General features: G+C 33.9%; 1 protein-coding gene across 1 annotated transcript in view; it reads right to left on the reverse strand.

Annotated features, from left to right (window-relative positions):
- Nucleotides 1–14,351, reverse strand: part of VPS13A (vacuolar protein sorting 13 homolog A) — a 108,284-nt gene that overhangs the window by 15,761 nt on the left and 78,172 nt on the right. The window contains exons 55-68 of the mRNA XM_082497960.1: nucleotides 12,133–12,286; nucleotides 11,130–11,276; nucleotides 10,436–10,517; nucleotides 9,051–9,120; nucleotides 8,451–8,556; nucleotides 5,256–5,369; nucleotides 4,922–5,067; nucleotides 4,719–4,800; nucleotides 3,787–3,900; nucleotides 3,250–3,325; nucleotides 2,989–3,152; nucleotides 2,596–2,641; nucleotides 2,208–2,331; nucleotides 1,071–1,185 (exon numbers count right to left, since the gene is read on the reverse strand). Of these exons, the coding sequence (XP_082354086.1) occupies nucleotides 1,071–1,185; nucleotides 2,208–2,331; nucleotides 2,596–2,641; nucleotides 2,989–3,152; nucleotides 3,250–3,325; nucleotides 3,787–3,900; nucleotides 4,719–4,800; nucleotides 4,922–5,067; nucleotides 5,256–5,369; nucleotides 8,451–8,556; nucleotides 9,051–9,120; nucleotides 10,436–10,517; nucleotides 11,130–11,276; nucleotides 12,133–12,286 (1,540 nt within the window). The remainder of the gene's footprint in view (nucleotides 1–1,070; nucleotides 1,186–2,207; nucleotides 2,332–2,595; nucleotides 2,642–2,988; nucleotides 3,153–3,249; nucleotides 3,326–3,786; nucleotides 3,901–4,718; nucleotides 4,801–4,921; nucleotides 5,068–5,255; nucleotides 5,370–8,450; nucleotides 8,557–9,050; nucleotides 9,121–10,435; nucleotides 10,518–11,129; nucleotides 11,277–12,132; nucleotides 12,287–14,351) is intronic.

Raw genomic sequence — 14,351 nt, forward strand, 5'->3', positions numbered from 1 at the left:
TAAAGCTACCTCATTAGAGGTAGAGGCAGGCAGAGGCATACTATTTATTATCAAAGAACTTTCACAGTCTGCTGAACCAGATCACCAGTGAATGGTATGGCGAACATAGCTGAGATACCCCAAACAGGACAATCCTCTTCTACCAGAAAACAAAAGATACGCTAATGAAATGCAGAAGAAACAGAAACAACCAACTTGGAACTTGACGTGAAACAAAATGCTGGAGCAACTCTCAAAATAGTCTAAAGATCCTCTCCAAAGGTTACTTCAGAATTCACTCTTATCTATTTCTCCAAAAAGGTAATTTCTGTACGACTTCTCCAACATTTCCCTGGCACACTGTGAATCCTTCAATGCATATTTAAAAAATTCCGTTTACATTCATGTAATCACTAATTACTACTTTATTTCTTATGTTTGAATATTTCTAAAATGCAGTTTTACTACTAACAGAAAAAAAAGACACTTTGTAAACTGCATATCAAAGCAGAAATAATTTCAACTGTTATCTGAGTCACATTTGCTTAAATGGCAGCTGAATTATTTAAGAATAACTGTTGCTTAGCATGTTCTTCATGCAAACAGTATTCCACTTCAAAATTATTTACGTTCTTTCAATGGCTGCAGTATGACATAAGTACAGCTATTTTAAGTGTGTTTAAAAATGCTATTTTGCATTAAATTGAGATTAAAAGTCACTGGTTAAAACGCGTATTATAAAATTACTGGAAAAAGTATCTTCGTATTTATCATCACTATTTATCAAAACTAATAAAAATTAAAGACTAATCTTTTTTATTACACATACAAACCTGTTTCTTCTTTCAAAATGCTCTGTATCTTGCACAAACCCCTACAGATAAACTAGTATAAATTACGGTGTCATTCTCAAAAGCTGTATCACAGAAACTAAATCACCAAAGTGGTCATAAGCCTAAGAAATTAAATGAAACTTCTTGACTACTAGGTAGGGGATGGTAAGGAATTAAGAAATGGGAAGGTCTGTAAAATATTTGTTACAACGTAGGATGAGTTAAAATGTATGTCAAATCATCTTTCATTTTCTTCACCTGTAACATTTGACTTCCGGTTCCATCTCTTAATCTGTAAGGTCTAATAACTCCATCTTCACCAAAGAAGCGAGGTGGGCGCAGGCTTATCACATCTTCTGATGAATCTGTAACTCTGAAAATCAGCAAAATTAATGTATGTGTTAATAATATCTCTATGCAGCTACAATATTTAGAAAAGGCTCCAAATTATTTTAAATACAAACTAAATTCAAGTACTAGTACAGCAACTGTTGTTGTCTACATATGTACTTTTGCATATGGAGAGACGTTGAGTAGATATTCTATGAAACAGCAATAGATTTTACTCAGAAATCTATTTCAGAGAATGGTTATTAGAAAATTAGATGGCATACAGCGACACACGCCTGCAATACTTAGTGTCTACGTATTGTACTTCAAAACTTCAAAATTTAAGACATCTGTGCCCTGCAAAGCTTCTGCTCTGGTATTTTTCTTGCATTTCTCTGCTAAAGAAGTTAAAGTGGAACACAAAAGAGACTGGCAATCTTATGGTAGCAAAAGTGGTCCAGCTAAGAAGAACAGGGCCATTAAACAGCTGTATTCAGACGATGCTAGTAAATGCCCTCTCAAAACAATTTCTCCTACTTCTTTATACATTACAGCATGAGATAATCTACAGCAACGGGTTTATTAAAGTGAGACTATCACAGTATTCAATATGCAGTCTTAACACAGTTCTCATTCTGAACAACCAGGACAGATCCTGGCATTATCTGGTATTCTTGGAACTCATGTCACATAGTAATAATATAAAAAGTACCTACTGATGCAGTTGAAAAGTCCTTTTTTTACTGTATATTTACAGTAAAAGGGAAAAAAAAAATCAGCAACTGAAGGAATTCTGATCTCTCAGGCTTTAAACTGTTTTCTTTGGTAAAGCTAGAAATACCTGAGATTTGATGTTGTGTTTTTTAAATGCTACCAACTATGTATTTTTAAAAAGCCACTTATTTATTATATAAATAACAATATGGATAATATTTTTTTCTAGCTCATCTGCATTAATGACAAAGTCGAAAGATCTGGAAACACTGATACAGAAGCGATACAAAGACACAACGTACTAATGTCCGTTTCATGCCATATGTCATTCTTCAAACTCATTTTACTTACTTTTTAATACCCTGAAACGTGCTGCTTGCCATGTCTATGATTCCTCCAGTAGGCCTAGCTACTGCTCCCACTAAGCCTTTTCCAACACCTTTGAAAAAACCAGCTGCTCCTTCTTTCTGAGCTCCTAAAAGGATTAAATGCAGCAAATCATTATAAAACACTGAGGTTTTTCTTACAATCTTAGCAAACTTAATTCCAATATCTTATTTGATATGCAACTACATAGTCTCCTCCACACAAAGCTCATGTAAACAATGTTTAAACTAAAAGTCAGTAGGAATATAAAATCTTAATAAAAAGTCTTATAACTCAGATTTGTAATGTCTCATCAAATATCAAGAATTTACCATCATATGAATAGTTAATGCATCAGAAGACCTAAACTTACCTCTTATTGGTTTTGTAACTATTCCTGTTATGCCACTGACAAAACCCTACCAAGAGAAACAAAAGAGATGTTACAAGTATGCTTTCAGATTATATTTTTCATTTTTTTTTACATTTTTCTTACTACTTTATTGGCGAATAGACTCGAAGTACATGTGCTGGAGTATTCTAAAATGCAACACAAGTTAACAGAATTAGAGGCACCTGCTTCACAGTTCCTACCTTCTACCATCATGTATTTTTCTTTAAATCTATCGCTCAATTGTGGCCATACATTTCAAAAATCAGAATTAAAATAAAAAGTAAAAACTCTGGTGACTATGACAGCCTCCATATTTGTTACTCTTGCTTGCATAAAATTCATTAATCTTTCTATAATTTTTTTTCTCCTTACAGAAACTAATCCTTTTCCACCACGAGTGATCCCCTCTCTCAGACCAGTAGGCTGTTTATTCATGGCTTCTCTCCTTTTCTGCTGGTAATCCTCATCCATAGTTATCGCAGCTACTCCTTTTGCCATAGCACCAGTGATTCTTGATGCAGCACCAGCTAATCCACCTATTGTTAAACAAAACAAAGTAAAGTGCCAATACAATTTAAAAATACCTATACTGTTTACTATGAAGTATACTGCCATGATAACACTAAAACTTACCAACAGCTCCCCCCACTAGTGCTTTGAGTCCGAGTGCCATTCCTTCTATAAATTCTTCAGGACCCTGGATTGCTCCCTAAGAAAAAAAAAAAAGGATGCACTTATGTTAAGCTTCAAATAGTATACATTACACATTTTTAAATCTTGTACTGGAATTTACATATAAGAAAGAGAAGAAGACTGCAAGACCGAGTGAGAAAGTACGAAAGTGTCCATGAGAGCACCTGTGAGAGAAAGACTGTTTTCGAATACTAATTCATTCCCTGAAGTCTGCTTATTTTAAGGCAAATGGAAAAAAAGATGATTTATTTTAAACTAAGAACGCTAAGGAACAGTCTTTTGTGAATTAAGTTAAAAGGCCTACTCTCTGCTTTTTATCTCACTTGAGTTTTCCAGGGACTTTTCCTGGGACTTTCAGTTTTCAATTCTAAATCTAAATTTAAAACCAAAAAATGTATTAATATATCCACATTTTCAGTATCATTTATACCTAATTACTTGTGATACATTTCATAAGAAGGCAGTAGAGGTTTTTACCTGGTAAGGTTCATAGAAGAATGCTTCTACTCCTTCAGACAAGCCTCTTATGAATCCAAATGGATTACCCAAGACATCAAGGCCAAGTATAAGAACATACATCTGTTTAATAGCCTAAAATAAAAACAGTTATTAGTAAGAATATTTTATAAATTACACTAAAACAAAGGCAAACAGTGTAGTATACCCAGATTAAAAAAAAAGTTAAAGTAACATGAGTTTAATATAAAAAACTCAGTTATTTGGAAAAGTAGAAGTAGTTGTATTAAAAAGGATCTTACATTGAGTAAATCATATTAAGTCAGTCAAACAAACATTACTTCTTACAAGCATTTCACAAATAACTGACATTAACGTTCTTGAGATTTTACAAAGCAAGCACATTACCTAGATATCTCTCATACTACAGGACAAAATTTGGTCTGTTTGTGTATGCTGAGAAAATTTTGTTGATTGTGACTGCAAAACATTATAACTACATCTATATGAAGTGTGATTCAATTTATAAAAAAAGGTTGTGCATCTCCGAAGAGATTACAAATTTTCAGTCTGAGAAACAGAAGGGTCAGAGAACAACAGATATCCAAAGAGGGATCATAATTCATGTACTACTAATGTCCAAGAAAATGCATTAATATTCTGATGCCAATTCTGCTCTCTCAGAGCTGCCTGTGTTCACTTACACTATTGATTCCAGCAAGTTTTGTTATCCTTGCCGCACTTTTCCTCTACTCATAATTTGGAAATGGTACTTACTCCCAAAATAAAAGCAATAGAATCCAACTACTGAGTAATTGTTTTTATGTGTTTATACATTTAACATTCGTACAAACATACAAGGCTGAATTTTATTTATTTTCCTTGAACCAAAGTGCACAGTATCACCTTCAAAATATAAATTTACTGAAATATTGAAATTTACTTATTCCAACCTGTTTTGAATAATGTCTTACAACAGCTGATTGGAGCTGCTGCGTAGTACAGAAGTGATAGCTGAGCTCAAAGAACGCCAACCTAAAAAAAAAAAAAAAAAAAAGAAAAAAGTAAGCCCTTATGCCAAGCAAAATAAAATCCAACATATGTAATATTGGTTTAATCTTTGGAAGTAATCTTTAAAATCATATTTTCAACCTACTTAAAGACAACATCTTGTACATCTGTGAGGGTGGCCCCTATACTCTTCAGCAGGAGATTCAAAGACTGAAGTGGTATCAATTCATTCTTTCTTTCTTCTTTGTTACTATCTTCTCCACCCGTACTGAGAGAAAAGCTTAAGTGTAACTTCAGGATAAAAATGAGATTGAGAAATAACATGGATGGTTAATAGAAGTATTATATTTCTATCTTTATAAACTTTTAGATGATTTAAAAATTGAGATAAGACATTTATAATCCTGACTTAAATCAAACTGACTTCATAACAGAACAAATAGAGAACAAATAGAGGCTGTACTGTGAAAAACGTATACCTTAATTGGAGAGATATGAAAGTATTCATACAAGCTGATTTGTGATGTATCCATTGATGACACACTCATCAGTTCTTCTTGAAGAGATTCAACATCCTTTTTGAAGAGTTCTAGCTGTGAATGCATTTTCAAAAAAATTTATTACTTCAAAACGTAGAGTATATAAAACTACCATGCATTTGTCACTGAGATGCAATACATTGACTAATACTACTTATTCTCCTGAACTTACTTTTTTACTTAGAGTCAATATTTTAGAAAACTTTTCGCTAGAGTTTTTTTTGCTTTTTTGTATGAAGAGAACAAAACATATGCTTAAAAAGACAACCCAACATATTTCTATTTAATACCAAAACCAAAGCAAAACAAAATTTTTCTATGGAAGTTCAAGTACCAAGTATTTTCAAGTAAAATTTGGACATTTTTACCTGGTTCAAACAAAGTATATATATATATATATACCCTTCTGAACACATAACACAACACATAGGTTTTTAAATACAAAAAACTAGACTAAAGACTATTTTCTATAATATAGAAACTAGACTTTTCTGTAATCTGAGAAGACCTTAATCTAGCCCTTTTCTCCTTCAAAAGATAAGAGTTCCTTTACAACAGTTTTTGAAGAACTGGCCAAGTATAAAAAACATTTTAAGATTTTGAAATAATAACAATTCTAAAGTTATAGTCAAAAAAGACTTAACCAGTCAAAGAAAATGAAGTTGTAACTGAAAATAACGCGAGAGGTCCTTTTGGAACAGTAAACCTACGTACCACCTTGCTACTTAAACAAGCAAAACAGTGAAGGCACTAAACATTAAGTAGGGATCAAATCCTAAAATCATGCCTTGCAGTTCCACTAAAAATGACAGTGCAGAAAAGGGCCTCCTCTAACCTCTGTATTCTATGATTTAACTCACAATGCTGATCTCATATCATTCATCTTTCCATTGGGAGCGGAAAGAGAATAAAATACAATGTATTTTTTCCACTACATAACCATACACTGAAAATTAACATAATTCTTCAAACTACCACAATAATCTAGAATTCACAGATAAACTTGGTATCAACAGATGTAACAGACTGTACGCCTTAGCACACTGCCAGGAACCACCAGTTTGGACTACATATTCCAGCATATGAAAATACAGCAACATTTGTGAAACAATCCTAAAGTAACATTATTAATGTTCATTAAATGACTGCTTTGTTTAAGTAACCCTTTAAATTTTCTTATATTTCATATGTCACAATTAGAATGCTCGTTCTTACTATTTATATTTTTAAAGATGTTTAATTAACCTTATGATGTTTAACAAAACTGGACTCATCCAGCCTTTACAAAAATTACATTACTCAATTTTGCTTCAAGAGTTTACAATACAATAAGAAAAGATTATCTATAAATACATGCTTAGGTCTTGATTTAGAGAAAGGTTCCTCTCACCAGAGACGATATCATTCTTTAAGTTAAAATTTTACTTAAAATTTACATTAGCACCAAGAGACAAGAGTTCCTAAGTCGATAAGCAATTAACATGTTTTGTGAGTCTTTCCAAAATTGTGGGGTCACTAGAGCCCTGCAAAGAACCCACAGGCTTCAAATTACAGCAACAGGAAAGAAATAAAGGACTAGGAAGACTCAACTAGACCTTCATGCCTGATAACCCCAAACTCAAGGTAACTACACAAGCGTTCTGTAAACTGGACAGTACATTTAGTTTTCCTTTATCACAGGCCAGGAAACAAGCTTCAAACAACCCATCAAAATCAGAATCTTCTTTTTAAAATTCAAAACAAAGAACTCCATATGCTTAAGAAACAAAAGTAAGAAACTGAGGGTATATTTAATACATTATACCATGCAAGAGTAGCAAATTTACTTAGATGAAAATATCTACTGAACTACAACCCAGAGCAGACAAGTCTTACATCAATTTATTCTGCTGTAAACTTACAAAATTCTAACAAGATTCCTATCTTGCTTGAAATGTTATTCCAGAAATGAATTACCTTGTTGTTCCACATTTCCTTCTAATTTTCAGTTTATATTGACAATGGAGCAACTTTTTAATCTTTTCTCCTTATTTTAGCATAATCCCTGAGCAGCAATACTTTTTTAGTTTCTGATGTGCAGATATGGAGAAACAAAAACAAAATTGCCTTTCCAGCATATCTTTCACTTGCCAAACTAAGACAATACCTTTTAATACCCCACCAAAAAGGACCTTTTTGCTCTACTCATCCAGGCAGATCTTTTATGCAAGTATTTCTGGCTCATTTTCCACTAGCAGCATCTTGGAGATACAAATAAAACCAATACACTTGCTGCTAAATAATTTATCAGTTCATTGCATATTGACACTCAAATTTCAATACTCTTAACAAGAACTGCATGCCCCATATACATCAGAACTGCATTGTATCAATACAACTTATCACCTTTTCTTGTTTTCTTTGGCAAATCCAAGAAACTCTGGCTCCTCTGCTGCTTTATGGTAGTATCTGAAGTTTTTTCCAAGCAGAATACGTTGCACTTCATGTTATTACATTTTATTTTATTTCTACTCTTCCTATGTACAAACTCTTCATAGTCCCTGTACAATAATTCAATTCCCTCCCAGTGCCTTCTCCTCTCCACTTAGTATCAATGTGTCAACTATATCACCTTCCAATTGTATAATTTTGCATAAAATTATTGAAGGTACTTTTACTTTCTAATCAACCTCTCTCTCCATTCCTTTTACATTATTTTGCTCTCATGGACAGATAAGTTCCAGTGATTTCCTGGCCAAGGTTTTCCTAGATTTATTTTTATTTTTTTAAATAAGCTACATTAAGGAAACGAGTATTATTTTCACTTCCTTCCTGTCTTTGGTTCTTAATTAACTGATCCCTCAGGCATTAGTAAGACTAAAGAGTCTACAATAGCATTAGTTTCCTTCTTTTCAGAAGGTTTTGAAGACTTCTTTGCATAGCGTGCAAGATGAGGATAAAGGAAAGAGTTACCCTGAGCAATGGTAACTCTTAAAAACCTCACAGCTTCATATTAGTCCCAGTGTTACAGACACAGAAGACCAAGTTGCTTTGGGTTTGTTGGGTTGTTTGTTTTTGTTTTTTTTTTTTTTTAAAAACGTAAGTTGAATGATTACAAAATTCAAATCTATTCATCTTTAAACAACAGGTTTCTACCTCTTGGTCACTCGGCACTTCAGTCTGTGTAAAGAATTCAACCAGTGCATACAGGAAGCCAAGATCTAATCTGAGATCCATCTCTTGAATCAGGACCTTAAAATACCTACACATGAAACAAAAAAAATAATTGTTTAAAGTGTTTTACAAAAACGTGTAACACGTAAAATACAATCTAGGTTATTTACGCCACCTATGTATTGACTTCAGGCACTTTTTTTTTTTTTTTGAGGAATTTGCCGTTACTGGTGAAAAGAAGGCTTCCCACAGTGGTATAAGATAAACACATTTCCTGTAGCCAGAACTATTTTAATCAAGTAGCAGCATTTAACACTATATATAGCACCACTAAACAGAGAGCTGGTTTAAATTAAAAAAAGACTAAAAATCCGCATTGAAGAGACACTTAAAAATACCTGCTTTACTCTGAAAATATCTGGATAATAAAAGGGGCTGAGCTTTCATCTACATGCTCTATCTTTACGAGAAAGTCGGTGTTAAATTATCTTGTATTATGTTTTCCTCCATAATATTTTTTATTTCAAAGCTTGATTAAATATAATCAATAGCAAAAGAGATAGAACATGTCAAAATACTTACTTAATGTGAGATATTTGTGAATGTCCTGCAGTTCTCATGACAATACTGACATCAGTAAATGGTTTTGGGGCTACGAAGTTGTAAAATAAAAAGAGGTCAGCACAGATTTTTATATGATGTACATAACTTTATATTTTTAATATGAAATGTCATATATGTTCAGGATTATCCCAGTCCTGTAAAGTAGGATTACATAATGGATATGACTGGCAAACAACTAAGTCAGGGAAAAGAGCAGGATCAGAAAGGAACAGGGAGACAAGGATGAAATGAAACCAAAATTCTATTTCACTGGTGTCTGAAAATGTGCTATTTCATTTAAAAGCAAATTAATATTGATATAATCTTAGACTTATATGATTTCCCTCATCGTGGAATAAGCGTCTTCAATGGCTGATACAAAAATATAAACTAACCACTAAAAATAGTTTGACAGATTTACACACTCTAACTTGAAATTGATCATATTTAGATCGAACACCTGACAACTTAGTAGCTTCTGTACAAAATTACAAGCAGTATGCTTTGTTCCAATCCAGAATCCCTCCGGAGATTACTCTAGTGTTCATGTAGCTTTGCCCTGAATGAGGTAATGGAAGACTACAGTTCATCGCACAGTATACTGACATTGAGCTCTACACTCCAAGCAATAGAGAAGTTGGAAGGCTACTGACAGGACAGTCAAAATATAAATTTGCCATCTATGGCAACTATAAATGGTGCCTCACATAGCAATTTTGATTTTAGACTGGCACCAGCACATATTTTTTTCCTTACTATAGTATTTCAGATAGGTCACTAGGTCATCTATTGCATGAAAGCAAAGAAAAAAAATAAACTATCTGATTAAGATAAACAATTTATGTGGGGCAGTGGGGAAAAATCAGATGACTAAAGATGAAAAGTGAATTCTCGCGGCCCCAGAACTCCAAATGCAAGTAATAGAGAAATGGCACAACAGATTCACTACCACCAAGATAATCAACATTTTGATCTTTTCTTATCTTCACCAGGCAACTCTTGTTTCAGTTGTGGTCTGAATGTAACTGCTAAAAGCCTGTTTTAAGTTTGATCCAAATGTAGCTGTCACATTACACTCTCCAAGAGCACTGAATTAGCGTGTCAAAAAGATGTCCTTAAATGATATGATAGTGATGGCTGAAAGAAATTTTGTTTTCTTCTGTTAACTGTTTAAGTGGGTTTATGTTTATCTTCTGTGTAGAGAAAACTCCTGCCCTGGCTTCTCTAACATTACTATTTGTGTTATCTGTAGTCAGTAAGCTTATACAGACTTCATCTGATAAAAGTGACATGGTTAACTTTAGTACAGGCAAGTCATCTTGTCATTTTAGAAGTAAGGATTATGTTAAACTAGAACAACAAACCTGAATCCAAGGTGATGGACTTTGGAGGTTTAATAGGATAGAACACAAAGGGAAATATGGCTCCAGGAATCTGGTTTTGTATCTAATAGGGGTAAGGACAGGACAAGGTGCAGCACATTAGCTTTTTCAGTAGTGAAATATTTTAAAATCAGGACAAACACAAGAATTATGAACATTACCTGTAGCATTCCAGCAATTCAAAAGCAGAAAAAAAGGATGCTGTTTTGGTTCAAAATATTCCTGTTTTCAAAATGAAATAATCCAAACCAAATAGTCTAGAAAAGCTTCTCTAAGTCGGTGGTAATAAACGGTCCACAGAATTTTTGCAAAGAATTTGTTTTTAAAAACATATGCAAGGCAACAAATTGTACCTTTTTTTTTTGTTGGTTGGAAAGAAAACCACAAGAAAAAGCATGAAATATGAACAGTAAATGTTTTTCCTGAACAGACATACTTGTCTGGTTTTTGGTTTTGTTTTGTTTTTTTTTTTTTCCCTGAGAAGCATTTAAGGGGTGTTTCAAAAGATTGAGAAGCACTGACATAAAAGCCAATGAGCATAATGAAATTCAAAACATGACAAATCCAAACAATTTTAAAAATAAAACAATTCTAAAAATAAATCCATAAAGTTTCCATAAAAATTTCACTTTTTTTTTTCCCCACAAATAACTTCCTGTTTTTTGACAAGACTCACCTGTATCCTGTAAATTTGAATTCTGAAAGACTTCTGATGTGCAGATGAACTGTATTCTATTTTTAAGGCTGGCAGATAATTCCTTCTGATAGGAATTTCATTTGGTTGCTGAATTTTCATGTTTAATCCATTAGGAGTTAAACATACCTATTGTATCATTAAAGAAAATTTGGTATGTTATGTGTTTCAAAAGACTGCTTTTTATTATATACTTTAAAATTTACACTGTTCATTAATATTGTAAAGATAGCTTAGCCGTAAAAGTTTTGCAGCTTTTCAGTCACAACTTCCATTCATTTAAAACAAATTTTGTAATAAATGTCAATAGCAGGAAAACTACAAAAGATTGCATTATATGGGGGATTACTAGCATTTAATAAACCGCTTTCTAGAGGAAAGGCACAGTAGTATAACAGTATACAACTGAGATAAAAATTGGCTCATTTAGCTATACCATGTTCATTTACCTACAACACCATTTTAATGAGTATCTAGAATTTATCAACAGCAAAAGACAGCAGCATTTGGAGCATAATGTGCTTCTACGTTCCAGAATAATTTCTGGAATTATTTTCTCATATGTTTGTGGTTGAATGATACAATTGAATTATCCCACAATAAGGCATTTGAAAAATACAAGATTTTGTGCTAAAACAAACCAACCAACCCACCCAAAACTAACACCCTGCCCATCTCCCCAGCATAGCAAATGAACCAAATGCAAAGCTTCCTTACTGCAGCTTTATGCAATTTTAGTCCCATGACCTTCAAAAATGTTACACTTCAATTTCAAAGTTAGAGGCTAAGAAAAAGAAGTCTATAGCAAGCTTTCAGACTTTTATGTATTTTCCAATGATTTTTTTTCTAGACAGAGATAAAGAAGGGGTTTCAAATGAATTTGGTAAATCAATCATCTCAGTTTTCGCTGGAAGTTTCTACAAAGATAGTAAATTATTATTTTTTTCCTGTTTATACAATAGAATTAGAGAACTATCAGTATTACCAAAACATTTGATTCCAACTCAATAATCTTATTTTCTGAAGGAGTTAGTTCACTGTAATCTTTGAATTCTTGTTCTAATTTATCAGTCTGCTTAACACTCATTGGTCTCCATCTTGACTTCTTCTTGGGTTTTGTCTCCCAAACCACATCAGAGCTTCAAAAACAAAACAAAGTACCAAGAGAGAAGGATTAGCTATTTCAAAACAAGTTTCACCTACCATAGTATGGCTTTTAGTAGGTTAGAACTACAGAATGAGACGTCATAAAGAACTACTGTAGTAAATAAAAGTGACCCAAATCACCCACCACCTTCTTGGTACTAAGTGGAAGCCATTCTCTCTAACATAATGCAAAAAAAAAAAAAAAAAAGTTAAGAGCAAGCCTGTATAACTCCCCACTTTGATGAAGACAGGTATGGAACTGAGCTCAATCAGGAGGCTCAGTTACAGCAGTACTGCCATACATTATTCTACAATCTCAATGCAGCTTTCCACCTATACTCCCACATGCATTTTGGCATAACTGAATTTACTAGAAATTAAGAACTTCTTAAGTCAAGGCAAAATGGCTCCTAAACTGCCTCTTATTTTTGATAGCTCGTTTCTTCACTCTTTCTGTCTCAATTAATAGGCGGTGATTTTGGTTTACTTGTTTCCTCTACTGATTTTATGATGAGGGTTTTTGATTTTATTTGTTTTGGTGTTTTTTTTTTCCATGGTATCCCAAAATCAGTTTGTTTCTCTTGTGTCTTTTATTATTAATAAAAATAAGAAAATAATTAATCATCCTTAAAGGGCGGCACTGGACTCTGCTTAATTCCACTACTTCTGCAAGAAGCTCTTGTGTCAGATTTCACCTTACAGTCAAATCGAAGACACATGATAGGATACAAACCAACACTATCAGACACATGGAGGGTATTTCTTCTTTCCACAAGTTACTCTATACCCCACAATTACACAGCTTTCCAGACACAACCCCTAATCCAATCCCTTTTAGCTACACCTGTGTCTGTGTTCGGATACGTCAATGGCAGAACCACACAAAAAAAGGTGAGCTAAAGGGCAAAACACCAGCTAAAAACCAGAGTGCTCCCTTGAAAGGGTTTTTCCCTTTTTTTTTCTCTCCCTCCCCCACAGTGTTCTGTGATCCCAGAACTGGCATGGTGAAACTTCTTTCTGCATCAAGTTACATACAAACTGCCTTTTTTGTTCTTTTTGTAACAAGACATTTGCAAGTTGGAACATTCTGAATAATATACCAATCTAGCAACCTCATAGCTAAGAATACACAGAAGTGCGTGGATTATGGCAATGAGATACAAGTGTCCCCTGAGCATTCTAAAAATCCCCTGTTTGAATATATATATAATCACAGAATCATAGAATTGTCTAGGTTGGAAGGGACCTTTAAGATCATCAAGTCCAACCATCAACCTAACACTGCCAAAACCATCACTAAACCATGTCCCTAAGCACCACATCTACCCATCTTTTAAATACCTCCAGGGATGGCCACTCCACGACTTCCCTGGGCAGCCTGTTCCAATGCTCAACAACCCCTTCTGTGAAGAAATTCTTCCTAATACACAATCTAAACCTCCCCTGGCATAACTTGAGGCCATTTCCTCTTCTCCTATCACGTGTTACTAATGAGAAGAGGTCGACCCCTACGTCTCCACAACCTCCTTTCAGGTAGTTGTAGAGAGCGATAAGGTCTCCCCTCAGCCTCCTCTTCTCCAGGCTAAGCTCCAGTTCCCTCAGCCGCTCCTTCTAAGACTTGTTCTCCTGACCCCTCACCAGCTTTGTTGCCCTTCTCTGGACATGCTCCAGCACCTCAACGTCTTTCTTGGAGTGATGGGCCCAAAACTGAACACAGTACTCAAGGTATATATGAGGTATAGACACAGATAGATAGATATATGAATGATTTCTTAAGCATTACATAGTTTCTTTTCTGCTTCCCTCTGAAATGTTATAGTAGAAAACCTAAAGTATTACAGCCTTTGAGTCGTCATAATTTCTCAATCAAAATTAAAAAAAACCTACAAACTGCTATCACATCAAAATTCTCAATGCAGAATTCAGCAACTTTCTTCAGTAATGAAGGCAGAAAAATCCACTGACACAAACTACCCACAGACTTTACTCCGTAAAACTATTATCATTCCCCAAACTACACAGACAGGAAATACTTCTGTTCAATGTATTGGGAAGTTT

The sequence above is a fragment of the Vanellus vanellus genome (assembly GCF_965231255.1).
Source record: "Vanellus vanellus genome assembly, chromosome: Z".
Lineage (NCBI taxonomy): Eukaryota > Metazoa > Chordata > Aves > Charadriiformes > Charadriidae > Vanellus > Vanellus vanellus.